Genomic DNA, 16,323 nt, shown 5'->3' on the forward strand with positions numbered 1-16,323 from the left:
ATCTTTATGTCTAGCTAAGGGATTGTGAATGCACCAATTGGCACTCTGTATCTAGCTCAAGGTTTGTAAACACACCAATCAGCACCCTGTGTCTAGCTCAAGGTTTGCGAATGCACCAATCTATACTCTGTATCTAGCTAATCTAGTGGGGACATGGAGAACTTTTGTGTCTAGCTCAGGGATTGTAAACACACCAATCAGCACCCTGTCCAAACGGACCAATCAGCTCTCTGTAAAACAGACCAATCGGCTCTCTGTAAAATGGACCAATCAGCAGGATGTGGGTGGGCCAGATAAGAGAATAAAAGCAGGCTGCCCAAGCCAGCAGTGTTAACCTGCTTGGATCCTTTTCCACGCTGTGGAAGCTTTGTTGTTTTGCACTTTGCAATAACTCTTGCTGCTGCTCATTCTTTGGGTCCACACTGCCTTTATGAGCTGTAACGCTCACCGCAGAGGTCTACAGCATCACTCTTGAAGCCAGTGAAACAACGAACCCACCGGGAGAAACGAACAACTCTAGACTCACCGCCTCCAGAGCTGTAACACTCACCTCGAAGGTCTGCAGCTTCGCTCCCGAGCCAGTGAAACCAGGAACCCACCAGAAGGAAGAAGCTCTGAACACATCCAAACGTCAGAAGGAACAAACTCCGGACACGCAGCCTTTAAGAACTGTAACACTCACCGCGAGGGTCCGTGGCTTCATTCTTGAAGTCAGTGAGACGAAAAACCCACCAATTCCGGTAGGAGTAGGGAATCACATCACCTTCTTTTAATCAGTCTCAAATACCTGGCCCGTTGTGGAACCTGCAAGAGCCAGGTTTGGCGAATGAAATGATAAGCAGTTGTAATCACTGCCTTGAAAAAGAGCAGAGCATTTGAGTATGCTGTCTCCTCCTCTCCCTCACTTCAGTTGGGCCCAACATGACAGTCTTAATGGAAGCTCGGGGGTCAAAGGCTGGTGGCTTACTTCATGTATATTGCAGCATTTCAGTACTGCTCTGCACGTGTGCTCCCCCGCCTGATGAGATAAGTGTTAAACAGGGATGATCACAGCTTCAAGTAAGCAATGGGAATTGGATGTTTTATGTCCTCTGGCGCCATCTTCAGCAGAGAAATATATAGGTCACTTTTACTTGTCTGGTCTTGGTCGTGAAATCTGTACTGAAACTTGTGAAGGAGCAGACCTATATTAGGATAGAGTAAAAGATGGAAAGACAAAAACCTTTTGGGCTTTTCAGGAGACTTGGTTCATTCTCTGCTTTTGAAGCCGTCTCATGGCCACATTCCTGCTTTGGAGGCTGACTCGGAGGCACAACCAGCCTCAGGGCGTTCCTCAGGGACCCTACCTTTCTTGCTCCCTGAAGAAATGTGCACATTGCTTGAATAAAAACAATCAAAGAACACTCAGTCAAGATCGTCTGCTGCAGTCTTCGTTGAGGGCTGGGGATGCTAAAAGTCAGATGATTCATGTGTACCCTGTCCATCCTAACTCACCTGCTTTTCTACTTCCGCAGCTTACTCCAGTGCCCACAGATACGACAGAGTACCCAAGTGCCCCTCACACTCTATTAGCTGCATCCTTAACCTCTTTTTGCCACACCATAAGCATTGGGGTTTTTTTGTTTGTTTGTTTGTTTTGAGATGGAGTCTTGCTCTGTTGCCAGGCTGGAGTGCAATGGCGTGATCTCAGCTCACTGCAATATCTGCCTCCAGGGTTCAAGCGATTCCCCTGCCTCAGCCTCCTGTATTAGCTGGGACTACAGGCACACACCACCACGCCCAGCTAATTTTTTTGTATTTTAGTAGAGACGGTTTCACGATGTTGGCCAGGATGATCTCGATCTCCTGACCTCGTGATCTGCTCGCCTCGGCCTTCCAAAGTGCTGGGATTACAGGCATGAGCCACGGCGCCTGGCCAGCATTGGGGTATTTTATTGAAGATGGAAGCCATGAATGTTGAGAAAGCCTCAGCAGATGAGAACTTGCCAGAGGTGATCTCTAACATCAAGGAGACTCTGAAGATAGTGTCCAGGACACCAGTTAACATCACTATGGCGGGGGACTCTGGCAATGGGATGTCCACCTTCATCAGTGCCCTTCGAAACACAGGACATGAGGGTAAGGCCTCACCTCCTACTGGGCTAGTAAAAGCTACCCAAAAATGTGCCTCCTATTTCTCTTCCCACTTTGCAAATGTGGTGTTGTGGGACCTGCCTGGCACTGGGTTTGCCACCAAAACCCTGGAGAACTACCTGATGGAAATGCAGTTCAACCGGTATGACTTCATCATGGTTGCATCTGCACAATTCGGCATGAATCATGTGATGCTTGCCAAAACCGCTGAGGACATGGGAAAGAAGTTCTACATTGTCTGGACCAAGCTGGACATGGACCTCAGCACAGGTGCCCTCCCAGAAGTGCAGCTACTGCAGATCAGAGAAAATGTCCTGGAAAATCTCCAGAAGGAGCGGGTATGTGAATACTAATTCCTGTCTTCATTAAACATTTTCCATCTCCTCCTATTGATTCCTTTTCTCCTTTATTTCACTGGACTCATTGAAACACACCTGGTGCAGAAGGGTATCTTACAATTTTAGGGGGCATGTAGACAGTGTGGTTGTGTTGTTCTTTGAGATCTTTTGAGTGTTGGGGCCAAGATTCCCAGGCAAGGCTGCTTGCTTCGAAGGTCCTTTCCCTTCACGGAACTCTCCACCAGGTGCTAAAAATGATCAGTGTCTTAAAATGGATGCAAGATTATATCATCAGGGTCTTAGCACTCTCAAACTGAGTCATTTGAGAAGACTTTAATAATGAGGGTATTTTCAAAGGTGTGGACAGGGTGCAGGGAGACCACCAAGACAAAATGTTAACCCCACGGTATAACCTCAAGGCAAGTAATGGTCGGGAGGAGCCCTCTCCAGGTTTGAACAGGCAAGTAGAGAGGCAGGTTGCTTGAATCTCAAGATGGAGTTTATCAGTAATAATAAAGACTTCTGGGCTTAAAAACACACAACTGAAATCTACAACAAAACCTCTAAAACAGAAAAAATAGTAACCATGTTAAAGGGTTCTAAGTTCTTGTTTTATCCAGAGCATGAGTAAAGATGTTGATTAAGTTTAAACTATGGTTTGTAAGTAATGCCTAATATCTTATGGTTTATAAGGAATGCCTAATATCTTAAATAACTAATGAAGGAATATAAACTGTGCATATAACTTGCAAGTGACAAGAAAAACAACAGTGTAACAAAAATACACTCAATCCAAAGGAAGGCATCAGAAAAAGTATAGCACAAAATAAAATGTTACATATAAACTGAAAGTATCAATAATTATATTCAGTGTCATTGGACTAAATGTTTTAGTTAAAAGTAAAATCATCAGGCTGGATTTTAAAATTCTAACCATATATATGGGTGTAATTTTTCTTTTTCTCTCTCTCTTTTTTTTTTTGAGATGGGGTCTTGCTCTGTCGCCAGGCTGGAGTGCAGTGGTGCAACCTCAGCTCACTGCAACTTCCGCCTCCCAGGTTCAAGCGATTCTCTTGCCTCAGCCTCCCAAGTAGCTGAGACAACAGGTGCACACCACCACACCCAGCTAATTTTTGTATTTTTAGTAGAGACAGGGTTTCACCATGTTGGCCAGGATGGTCTGGATTTCTTGACCTTGTGATCCGCCCGCCTTGGCCTCCCAAAGTGCTGGGATTACAGGCATGAGCCACCGCACCTGGCCACCACATATATTTTATAAGTGACATGCTAGATAAGGATACAGAAACTATGCAAGAAAACCTACCCCTCAAGTCCCAAGTCAAATAAAGCAATTGTAAGCCAAATATATAGTAAATAATGTTTCAGAGAGATGCCTGTATAGATGGTAAAAGCATTCATTAAAAAACCAAAAATACACCCAGTAGTCAGGCTGGTTTTAAACTCTAGCTTTTGGAGGGGAACAAGAGAGTTTTCTGTGCTGCTGAAGGGTCCTATTTCTCTTCCTTTCTTTCATTCATTTTTTAAAAAATGTCTGCTTTATTGAGATGCTAGTCACATACGTAATTTAAAAAAATCTGTATGGCAGTAAAAGATGTGTGCTTATAATTTAAACAGTACATAATTATGCACTATTATGTAAGTTCTATTTCCTAATAATAAGAAATTGTTAAAAATTTCTTCAAAGGAGGTCTTCATATACTGATATAGAACAATTACCCACATGTTAAAGAAAAAATAGGTTGTTAGACATTATTTAAGAAATGCTTCCATGTCTGTAAAATAGAGAAATAGCTTGTGCATACTTGCTCACGTATACATACAATAGTTCTGCAAGGATATTATGGTCATTTCTAAGGGGTAAGGGGTGAATAAATATGGAGTGGGAAGACATATTATTATGTACCCCCCTTTTTTGAGACAGGGTCTTGCTATTTTGCCTAGGCTGGAGTGCAGTGGTGCCATTATTTAATAGCTTACTTGAGCCTCGAACTCATGGTATCTTCCTGCCTCAGCCTCCTGAGTAGCTAGGACCACAAGCACACACTTACTATGCCTGGCTGATTTTTAAATTTTTTTGTAGAGACAGGGTCTCACTATGTTGCCAGACTGGTCTTGATTATTCTGGTTTCCACCCCCTGTAGTGAGAGTGAGCCATGAGTTCCCTGCCTGGCTGTGCCTGAGGTCAGCTCCCAGACCCAGGAGGACTGTGAGGCAAAGATGGATGAAGCATTCTTGTACAGAGATATCTGAGTATTACTCAGCTGGCACACATTAGCTTTCTATTTTAATGAGCATTTTCAAATTTGAAAAACAAAATTCATCTCTACTTTTAACTGAAAGGTGTTTGGAAATGTTAGTTTTGGTTTCAATGAAGCCATGCAGGTAAGAAAAACCATCTTACTTGGACTGGAAAAGAGGGATAGATCAAATTTCAGGGCAAGAATTGACATGATAGTTGGGCAGGAACAAAGAGATAAAGGGAAGCCTGTGCTTTTGGTTGTACTCCCTGCATATGGCCCTGGAGCAGCAACCTGGTGATCTGATTACCATAAGCAGCACCCTCCTACCATTGGTCTTGAAGGGAAGATGGAGCAGGTGCAGAGTCAGATGATGGCAGAGAATGTGGTAGCGTGTTGCATGCACTCCATTTTCCTCCCCCTTATCTGTCCTAGACATGATTGGTATGGCTGGTAAAGAATCATGGACCCATGTGCATCAAATGTTCACAGTTTAGCATAAATAAGAGCATCAGCAGGGACCTCATCATGACAGGGATTCTTTTGATCATCCATGGTCCCCTGATGCACGATGGCAGGCCAGGTGTGGGGCAAACATTCAACTTTATAATAGACAAAATTTTTGTATATGATTGAATTTTTTGTTTTGTTCCTTTGAGAAGATGATATATAAAACTCAAATTTGGAGATTTGAATATAAAAGGCCATTAAATCATTTGTATATTTCTGAATCTTGCTTGATTCAATCCCTTGCCACTCCCAGCACTGCACTTCATCTGTGTCTTCACAAAAGGGAAAGAACTAGCAACAGCTTCATTACTCTTCCCTCGTTGTAACCACTGATGGTATTTACAAGCAGGAAGATTACCCAAGAAGTTCTCGTCTAAGAATATTTTTAGTAGGCTTTTTGCATTGCTTATTGTAGATGAATCTGGAATTTGTGAAGTACAGGGCACAACTTGGAGAGCTAAAGTTAGTCATGTAGGTTTCCTACCTATGCAACTAATGGAATGTAAAAAGCTCTAAACTTAAATGGCCTCCTAGGGCTAACATATATGGCATGTACATGATACATACAGTAACATTAATCTCCTACTCAGGCACAAAGTACATTCCAGTGCAAAAATATATTTTTTTGGAAGTACGTCTGATCTTTTGGGCCTTTTCAAAGATGGATGTTGCTGTTTCTCTGCTTGCTTTTTTGCTCATATTCTTCATCAATTAGTAAAATTTGGTATTAAGTAAGCTGTATAGTTTTCATAAATCTGCTTTGACAGTTTGACCTCCATGGTAGCGTAATGACTAAATCAGAACTGTGCCATTCAATCAGCTTTTGTTGTACTTCTGATATTACTATAAATTCTTAGACTCAGCTTCTCATTATTATCTTATATTCTTATGTTTTAAAAACCTTAGTTCTTAAAGATTTCTTATTCTTATTTTTTCCTGCTACATTTGATTCCTTAGAGCAATCATTTGTTCTGATTAAACTATTAACGGAATTATTTTTTCTACCTAAGTTGCACAGGGGATGGACATTATTTCCATCTGGCTCACCTTATTCAAAATACTAAAACTATAATCAAAGCCCATTTTAGATAATCATCTCTTAATTGAGCTGTTTGTCCACTTCTTATTTCATGAAATTAGGAAATTGTTCACACATTCTCATTAAGAGCAGCGATGCCAGTGATGCAGTGTGGTATAAGGATGAAAGCTGGTACCCAGAGCATGGGATAAGCTAGAGAGAACTCTAAGGACATAATTTAAAGCCATATGCTGCAGAGAATGGAAAAGGCCAAGTCTCCATTGAGGCTTCAGTTCTGGAAACTAATCTCAACAAGAATGTACCCTTTTTCATTCTCAACTCTAGGAACAAGCAGAAGAATCAAACGACTATTTCTATTTCGGGTTAGTTTGTCTATAATAATATCTCATTTCCTGGAGAAGTGTTTTAAGAGTGCATATTGTTGAATTTCTAATAGAAGAGAAAATAATATTGAGTTTCTTTACTGTATTTTTAGGCAACATTCTCAAATGAATTATGGTAATCTTTGCTCATATCTTTTGTTATTTTATTTTTTCTGCTAGCTTTGGGTTTAGATCATTATTCTTCTTCTAGTGCTTTAAAACATAAAGTTGTATTGTTGAACTGAAATCTTTTTTCCTTTTAAAATGTAAGTATTTAAAGCTATAATTTTCCCTCTTCGTACTGCTTTTACAGCGTCCCATTAGTTTTTGCAAATTGTGTTTTCATTTGTCCTAAGGTTTTTTCTAATTTTTCTTATTTAACCCATTGGTTGTTTGAAAGTGTGTTGTTTAATGTCCACATATTTGTGAATTTTCCAGTTTTTCTTCTGATATTTTCAGTTTTATTCCATAGTAATTGGGAAAGACACTGCATAATTTCAATCTTTTAAAATTTATTAACACTTGTTTTGTGGCCTAATGTATGGTCTCTCCTGAAGAATGTTACATATTCACTTAAGAAAAAACCTTATAGTCTAATGGAATCTTGTTGGGTGAAGTGTTCTGTATGTGTCCAATTGGTCTGCAGAATTGTTCAAGACTGGTGGTTCTATCCAGCATTGAGAGAGGGGTATTGATATTTCCTACTGTTACTGTACACCTGTCTATTTGTTCTCTCCAATCTTATCAATGCTTGCTTAATATATTTTGGAGATACGATGTTTGGTACATATGTTTATAATTATTATATCTTAGTAGAACTGATTCTTTTACTTACATGTAGTATCTTGCTTTGTCTCTTGTAACAGTTTTTAATTTATTAGTATATTAGTATAGCCACCCCTGCTCTCTTTCAGTTACTATTTGCGTGGAATATCTCTTTCCACCCTTCCACTTTCACTTTCAAACTATGGTATCCTGAGATCTATAGTGAATCCGTAAAGTATCTATAAAGACAACATATAATTGTATCACATCTCCCCAACCCCATTCTACCAATATCTGCTTTTTGATTGGACAGAAACATCCATTTACATTTAAAGCAATTACTGATAAAGTGGAACTTCTGCCATTTTGATGTTTTCTCTTTGTCTTACAGCTTTTTTTCTCTCATTTCCTCAATTACTACTTTCCTTTGTTTTTAGTTCATTTTTTATAGTGACACATTTTGATTTCCTTTTCATTTCCTTTTGTGTACATTTTGTGGATATTTTCTTTGTGGTTACATTACCATGGAGGTTACATGTAACAGTACAAAGTTATAACAATTTATTTTGAATTAATACCAACTTAACTTCAGTTGCACCCAACACTTTGCTTTTTTACAACTTTCCCTTCCTGCTTTGTTATGTTATTTCTGTCAAAAATCAATCTTTATATATGTTGTGTACCTATTAACATGGATTTATAATTATTTTTATGAATTTGCCTTTTAAATTCTTTAAAAAATAAAGTGTAGTTACAAGCCAAAATTATATAAAACTATTAGTTTTTATAATGTCCATGTATTTGCCTTTACCGGAGATCTTTATATTTTCCTATGTGTTCAAGTTACTGTCTATTGTCATTTTATTTCAATTTTGAAGGGCTGTCTTAACACTGATTATAGTGGAGGACTAGTAGTAATGTAGCCTCTTAGCTTGTTTACCTGGGGGTGCATTTATTTTTGCCTAATTTTAACAGGACAGTTTTGCCAAATACAGAATTCTCAGTTGACAAGTATTTTTCTTTTTCTTTTAGCACCTTAAATATATCATCTCTGTGCCTTCTGGCCTGCAACCTTTCTGCTGAGAAACTTACTGAAAATCTTATTGAGAATAGCTTGTATATGATGAGTCTGTTTTCGCTTGCTGCTTTTAAGATTCTATTAGTCTTTTAACAGTTTGATTACAATTTGTCTCACTATGGGTCTTTTTGGCTTTATCTTGTGGTTCATACAGCTTCTTTGTATGTCTTTCCTCAAACTTGGGAAGCTTTTGGCTATTACTTTTTCAAATAAATTATCTGCCCCTTTCTTCTCTTTCTCAAAGTCCCATGTTTTAAATGAGTAAAAACACAATAATTTTGAATATGACTTTTTCTTAATGGGAATTTACTTGGTTGCTCTTTTTTTCTGACTGTTTTTCAGAGTTTCTATAAAGTTATTTAAACCATCCATAGTATTTTTTTCTATGAATGAACGAAGGTTTGGAGGTTCTTAGCTTACCATTTTGCTGATATCCCTCAGTACTATGAACACAAGTAGGACCAAGGCTCATAGCCTGGCTGCTAGCCAGCATTGCTTTGAGTTATACTTTTCAAAATTCTCCTACTTGGTGTAGCTCCTAGTATATCTTTGTTGATGAGGTAAATGAAATTCAACATGCAGAGTAATTTTTCTCAAACTTAGATTTATTTTCTAATTAAAAATAAATGTAATAATTGGCAGCTTAAAAATAAATGGAAGCACAGTGAAATTTTCTCATTTTTTCTTTATCCTTAAGGAAGAGTTTGTTTTATTCATTATAATTATGTGATGACTTAGTAAGTAGTCGAATTTTATTAAAATCATTGAAATGATTAATTTTTCTGTTGGCCACCAGAGAAGTGACTGAAACGGTTTCTCTTGCTGACTTAGATATTTAGTAGGCATATGGGAAGTGATCAGATTAGGAAGAATGTAAACTTATCAAAAAAGTGACAAGGAGGAATGGTAAGGTAGCCTTGAGGTCAGCGTACTAGGTCTGATTTTCCAACATGGTAGATTCTTTAAGGCACCTTCATCTTTTCGCCACCTGTAGTTTGAGTTCACTTAGGAATGACATAGAGGTTCTTTCTTCAGGTTTTATTGACCTGAGTAACCTGGTTACCAGAGTGGAGCAGATAAAATGAGAAACAGTGAAATATAAACCACTAGTATGTTCACTGCAGCAAAAGAAAAATAAACTAGCCAAATGTGAAATAAGACCATTAGGAAGAAGGCAAAAACACAGAAACAATATGTTTTGTAAAAGGGGAAAATTTGATATCAATTAATTTAGACTTTCTGAAGCATTCTCTTAAAGAACAGTTTCTCCAGATGTTAATTAGGAGACATTCAATTTTTAAAAGTTAAAACATGTTTTAACTTCAAAACTCAAGAGATTTTAAAATTATAACAATAAATTATAAATCTCTAACAGCATTGACTATCATGGGGGAATATTTCAGAAAATAGTATTTTAAAAGTATGTATATATATGTCCAAATTTTATAAGTTAAATATGCGATTTAAAAAATAAAATGTATCAAGGCCAGGGGTGGCGGCTCATACCTGTAATCCCAGCACTTTGGGAGGCCAAGGCAGGTGGATCATGAGGTCAGAAGATCAAGACAATCCTAGCCAACATGGTGAAACTCTGTCTCTACTAAAAGTACAAAAATTAGCCTGGCATGGTGGTGTGCACCTGTGGTCCCAGCTATTCAGGAGGCTGAGGCAGGAGAATCGCTTGAACCTGGGAGGCAGAGGCTGCAGTGAGCTGAGATCGCACCACTGCACTCCAGCCTGGGTGACAGAGCGAGACTTTGTCTCAAAAATAAATAAATAAATAAAAATTATAAAATAAAATAAAATGTATCAAAATTCTACTCTCTCTAAGGGTGATTTTTAAACATTCTATTTATATTTGTGTATTCTCTATGTTAACTGTGATGTTGGTAATATTTTTTTCAACATCTACCAATTGGCGTAGTGTTCCTTCCATGACTTCCATGCACCAACCTTTAAAATACTGCTGCAGTTTTTTTATTTTTCAGAGACAGGGTATTGCTATGTTTCCCAGACTGGTCTCGAACTCTTGGGCTCAAGCAATCCACCTGCCTCGGCCTCCCAAAGTGCTAGGATTACAGGTGTGAGCCACTGCACGGGGCCTGCTGCATTTTCTTAATCCCTCTTCCTCCTCCATATACATACACCTGCTGTGGATCCATCCATTTTCTTTTTATTTTATTGTTATTAATTATTATTAATTAATGTTATTAAGTTAATTTAATTAATATTATTAATTAAATATTATTAAATAAATAATTATTGTTTATTATTATTTATTTATTATTTTATTTTATTATTATACTTTAAGGTTTAGGGTACATGTGCACAATGTGCAGGTTTGTTACATATGTATACATGGGCCGTGTTGGTGTGCTGCACCCATTAACTCGTCATTTAGCATTAGGTATATCTCCTAATGCTATCCCTCCCTCCTCCCCCAACCCCACAACAGTCCCCGGTGTGTGATGTTCCCCTTCCTGTGTGCATGTGTTCTCATTGTTCATTTCCCACCTATGAGTGAGAACATGTGATGTTTGGTTTTTTGTCCTTGCAATAGTTTGCTGAGAATGATGGTTTCCAGTTTCATCCATGTCCCTACAAAGGACATGAACTCATCATTTTTTATGGCTGCATAGTATTCCGTGGTGTATGTGTGCCACATTTTCTTAATCCAGTCTATCATTGTTGGACATTTGGGTTGGTTCCAAGTCTTTGCTATTGTGAATAGTGCCGCAATAAACATATGTGTGCATGTGTCTTTATAGCAGCATGATTTATATTCCTTTGGGTATATACCCAGTAATGGGATGGCTGGGTCAAATGGTATTTCTAGTTCTAGATCCCTGAGGAATCGCCACACTGACTTCCACAACAGTTGAACTAGTTTACAGTCCCACCAACAGTGTAAAAGTGTTCCTATTTCTCCACATCCTCTCCAGCACCTGTTGTTTCCTGACTTTTTAATGATCGCCATTCTAACTGGTGTGAGATGGTATCTCATTGTGGTTTTGATTTGCATTTCTCTGATGGCCAGTGATGGTGAGCATTTTTTCATGTGTTTTTTGGCTGCATAAATGTCTTCTTTTGAGAAGTGCCTGTTCATGTCCTTCGCCCACTTTTTGATGAGGTTGTTTTTTTCTTGTAAATTTGTTTGAGTTCATCGTAGATTCTGGATATTAGCCCTTTGTCAGATGAGTAGGTTGTGAAAATTTTCTCCCATTTTGTAGGTTGCCTGTTCACTCTGATGGTAGTTTCTTTTGCTGTGCAGAAGCTCTTTAGTTTAATTAGATCCCATTTGTCAATTTTGGCTTTTGTTGCCATGGCTTTTGGTGTTTTAGACATGAGTCCTTGCCCATGCCTATGTCCTGAATGGTATTGCCTAGGTTTTCTTCTAGGGTTTTTATGGTTTTAGGTCTAACGTTTAAGTCTTTAATCCATCTTGAATTAATTTTTGTATAAGGTGTAAGGAAGGGATCCAGGTTCAGCTTTCTACATATGGCTAGCCAGTTTTCCCAGCACCATTTATTAAATAGGGAATCCTTTCCCCATTGCTTGTTTTTCTCAGGTTTGTCAAAGATCAGATAGTTGTAGATATGCAGCATTATTTCTGAGGGCTCTGTTCTGTTCCATTGATCTACATCTCTGTTTTGGTACCAGTACCACGCTGTTTTGGTTACTGTAGCCTTGTAGTATAGTTTGAAGTCAGGTAGTGCGATGCCTCCAGCTTTGTTCTTTTGGCTTAGGATTGACTTTGTGATGTGGGCTCTTTTTTGGTTCGATATGAACTTTAAAGTAGTTTTTTCCAATTCTGCGAAGAAAGCCATTGGTAGCTTTATGAGGATGGCATTGAATCTATAAATTACCTTGGGCAGTATGGCCATTTTCACGATATTGATTCTTCCTACCCATAAGCATGGAATGTTCTTCCATTTGTTTGTATCCTCTTTTATTTCGTTGAGCAGTGGTTTGTAGTTCTCCTTGAAGAGGTCCTTCACATCCCTTGTAAGTTGGATTCCTAGGTATTTTATTCTCTTTGAAGCAATTGTGAATGGGAGTTCACTCATGATTTGGCTCTCTGTTTGTCTGTTATTGGTGTATAAGAATGCTTGTAATTTTTGTACATTGATTTTGTATCCTGAGACTTTGTTGAAGTTGCTTATCAGCTTGAGGAGATTTTGGGCTGAGATGATGGGGTTTTCTAGATATACAATCATATCATCTGCAAACAGGGATAATTTGACTTCCTCTTTTCCTAATTGGATACCCTTTATTTCCTTCTCCTGCCTGATTGCCCTGGCCAGAACTTCCAACACTATCTTGAATAGGAGTGGTGAGAGAGGGCATCCCTGTCTTGTTCCCATTTTCAATGGGAATGCTTCCAGTTTTTGCCCATTCAGTATGATATTGGTTGTGGATTTGTCATAGATAGCTCTTATTATTTTGAGATACGTCCCATCAATACCTAATTTATTGAGAGTTTTTAGCATGAAGGGTTGTTGAATTTTGTCAAAGGTCTTTTCTGCATCTATTGAGATAATCATGTGGTTTTTGTCTTTGGTTCTGTTTATATGTTGGATTACATTTATTGATTTGCGTATGTTGAACCAGCCTTGCATCCCAGGGATGAAGCCCACTTGATCATGGTGGATAAGCTTTTTGATGTGCTGCTGGATTCGGTTTGCCAGTATTTTATTGAGGATTTTTGCATCGATGTTCATCAAGGATATTGGTCTAAAATTCTCTTTTTTGGTTGTGTCTCTGCCCGGCTTTGGTATCAGGATGATGCTGGCCTCATAAAATGAGTTAGGGAGGATTCCCTCTTTTTCTATTGGTTGGAATAGTTTCAGAAGGAATGGTACCAGCTCCTCTTTGTACCTCTGGTAGAATTCGGCTGTGAATCCATCTGGTCCTGGACTTTTTTTGGTTGGTAAGCTATTGATTATCGCCTCAATTTCAGAGCCTGTTATTGGTCTATTCAGAGATTCAACTTCTTCCTGGTTTAGTCTTGGGAGGATGTATGTGTCGAGGAATTTATCCATTTCTTCTAGATTTTCTAGTTTATTTGCATAGAGGTGTTTATAGTATTCTCTGATGGTAGTTTGTATTTCTGCGGGATTGGTGGTGATATCCCCTTTATCATTTTTTATTGCACCTATTTGATTCTTCTCTCTTTTCTTCTTTATTAGTCTTGCTAGCGGTCTATCAATTTTGTTGATCTTTACAAGAAAATGGATCCATCCATTTTCAACTACTGACTTGATTGTACAGGATGACAACTAAGAAATGGGTGAGGTCATCTTGACAGTCACCTAGGGGAGGATAGCTTGACCCTGGCACCTCTCACTGGGAGAAGCTTTATAGATTTCATTGCCCAATATAGCTAAATAATGCACTACTCCCTAAAATAGATTTCATTGCTCAATATAGCTAAATAATGTATGACTACCAAATATTTTGGAATACTAACAGGAGAAAATTGTGATGCAATGTCACAATTTAAACGTAAATGTATACAATGGCAATTTAATGTCTCCTATAACATTTTTGTACCTTATAAAGTTCATACAAGAAACACAAAGTGCCTTTATGATACAGTGTAAAACACCTGTTTATGCATTTCATTACTGGATCCTCTATTACAAGGAAAATTAATGCTCAGATTGTTTTATGAATAAGTGGTTTATCAAAAGCCTCATATAAAAATAGTCTGTTAAATTGGGTAATCTTTGAGTTTCAGTTCTCTTTCTAAACCTGTGGGTGTTTTCTTGGCACTGATGCAACAGTGTTCAAAACTGGACATTCTGAACTTTTGGGGGAATCCTAAATCCTAATAACTCCAATATACTTGATTGCAATGCCCATGTGTACGTTGTTATTTTGTAATAGTTTACTAAGAAACTTTACTTCCTGAGCAACCACAGTCCCTGTCCTGGAGCTCATGCCAAAGAGTTAATAATTATGCAGGCACCACAGGAACAAGGTCCAAGATGGACAGACTGGCCAGCCTTCCACCCAGATCCCTGAGCTGCTCCCCAGGCTGTGGCCACTGTTTGCCACCACTATTGCTTCTGCTGCTGCCTTGGGACCTCCCAACTTAGTGCCTCTGCATCATACAGACACAGCTACTAGGCTGATTGCTCGGGGTCTGTGCTACCTGCCTTGCTCACTGGACTTTTTATGTTAACTTAGTTCTCCCTCTCTGTATCTCCTGTGAACTAATTGTGAGATCTAGGAAACTGATTTTTTTTTAGAGTATATTACATGATGGTATTGTATAGTTTAAATTTTGTCTTATCATGTGCACTCTAATGTCTGTCAAGATTTTAAGATTGCTCAGTGGATGGTATCAGACACCCATAACTGAATGGCTTCAATTGGTAACAAGTATTTATTGCTGTTCATGAGTCTGTGATTTAGTTGGCCTCACCTAGGTAGTTCTCTATGTGGTGGGAGCTATAACCTCAGTCATCTGAAGGCTCCAGTGGTTTGAAATGTCCAAGATGGCTCACTGGAGGTTCAACTGATTTGGAATGTGTACGATGGTGGCAGTTGGTCCTTGCTATAGGCTGGGATTTTACATGGGGCTGTCATTTAGAGCCCTTTTGTACTCCCTCATGTAGCCTCTCCAAGTGGCTCTCTCAGAGTTCCTTCAAAGTATCGTAGTTTCAGGACAATCATACCACTTCTTTGGGGGCTGGATCCTAGGAGTGCAAAATTAGAAGCTATCAGGTCTTTTTAAGGCTTAGGACAGGAAGTAGCACAAAATTACTTCACAGCATTCTACATTCAAACAAGTCACAGGGCAGGGTCAGATTCAAGAGGAGGGGACTAAATGAGGGGAACACCAGAGGGAGTTGTTCATTAGTATCATCAATGTAAGAGATTACCACCAGCTTTCACTTTTTTTCTCTTTCCAAATGGGCGTGTTTGTTCTTGTTATCCTGTCTCTGTTCATTGGATGTTGGGAGTGGAGGTAGATAACTTGCGATTTTTAGTCGCAGGTCTCTAGATTAAATAATAGTCCATCTGAAACTTATGTACAAATAATGATGACATTCAGGACTTTGAGTCTTAGGCCAAGATGATGGAAATTTTGGATGCATCCTTTAAGGAGGGGGTGAGGATGTTTTGCATGCTAAAGGAAAGAAATGAATATTTGCAAATATCCAGAAAATGGACTGTGCAGATTGAATTATTTGAAACAAATATTTCATATTATTTCCTACCAGAACCCTCAAATATGGGTTATTAACTATTGCTGCATAAAACTACCACAAACTAGAGACTTAATAAAATACATGTTTATTATCTTACAGATTATGTGGATGAGAAGCCCAGGTACAATTGGGCTGAGTCTTTTGATTCAATGTCTCTCATGGGCTATGATGAAGTTCCCAGCCAGGGGTGTGGTCTCATCTGAATGTTCAAGTGGAAAAGGATCTGCTTCCAAGCTCACTCACGTTATTGGCAGAATTCATTTTTTCAAGAGTTTTTTCCTTGTTGGTTGTGAGTTGCAGCCACCCTCAGTTCCTTGCCATGTGGCACTTATTTTCCATAGTGTAGCTCTCAACATAACAGAATATGTCATCAAAATTAGCAAGGAAGAGGAAGTCCTAATAAGACACAGGATATAATCTTATGTAATGTAGTCACAGAGTGACACCCCATCACCTTTGCTATAGTCTGTTGGTTAGAAGCAGGCCACAGTTCCTGTCCACATTCAAGGAGATTGTACAAGGGGTGAATATCAAAGGAGGGAATAATTGGGAACTGTTTTAGAGTCTGTCTGCCACACCAGCCTCCTCATTGAGAGACAATTAAACTGTTTACATCATAC

The 16,323-nt window shown here is 38.7% G+C and overlaps 1 protein-coding gene across 2 annotated transcripts in view; it reads left to right on the forward strand.

Annotated features, from left to right (window-relative positions):
* The first annotated feature begins 331 nt into the window (after positions 1-331).
* Positions 332-16,323, forward strand: part of IRGM (immunity related GTPase M) — a 54,196-nt gene continuing 38,204 nt past the window's right edge. The window contains exons 1-2 of one of the 2 annotated variants that reach the window (NM_001289890.2): positions 332-1,030; positions 1,515-2,486. In NM_001289890.2, coding sequence (NP_001276819.2) covers positions 1,941-2,486 — 546 coding nt within the window. In that variant the 5' untranslated portion in view covers positions 332-1,030; positions 1,515-1,940. Of the gene's footprint in view, positions 2,487-16,323 lie in introns of those variants that run through there. The other variant, XR_008679481.2, reaches the window with a different exon arrangement.

This window comes from Gorilla gorilla, chromosome 4 (assembly GCF_029281585.2).
Source record: "Gorilla gorilla gorilla isolate KB3781 chromosome 4, NHGRI_mGorGor1-v2.1_pri, whole genome shotgun sequence".
Taxonomy (NCBI): Eukaryota; Metazoa; Chordata; class Mammalia; order Primates; family Hominidae; genus Gorilla; species Gorilla gorilla.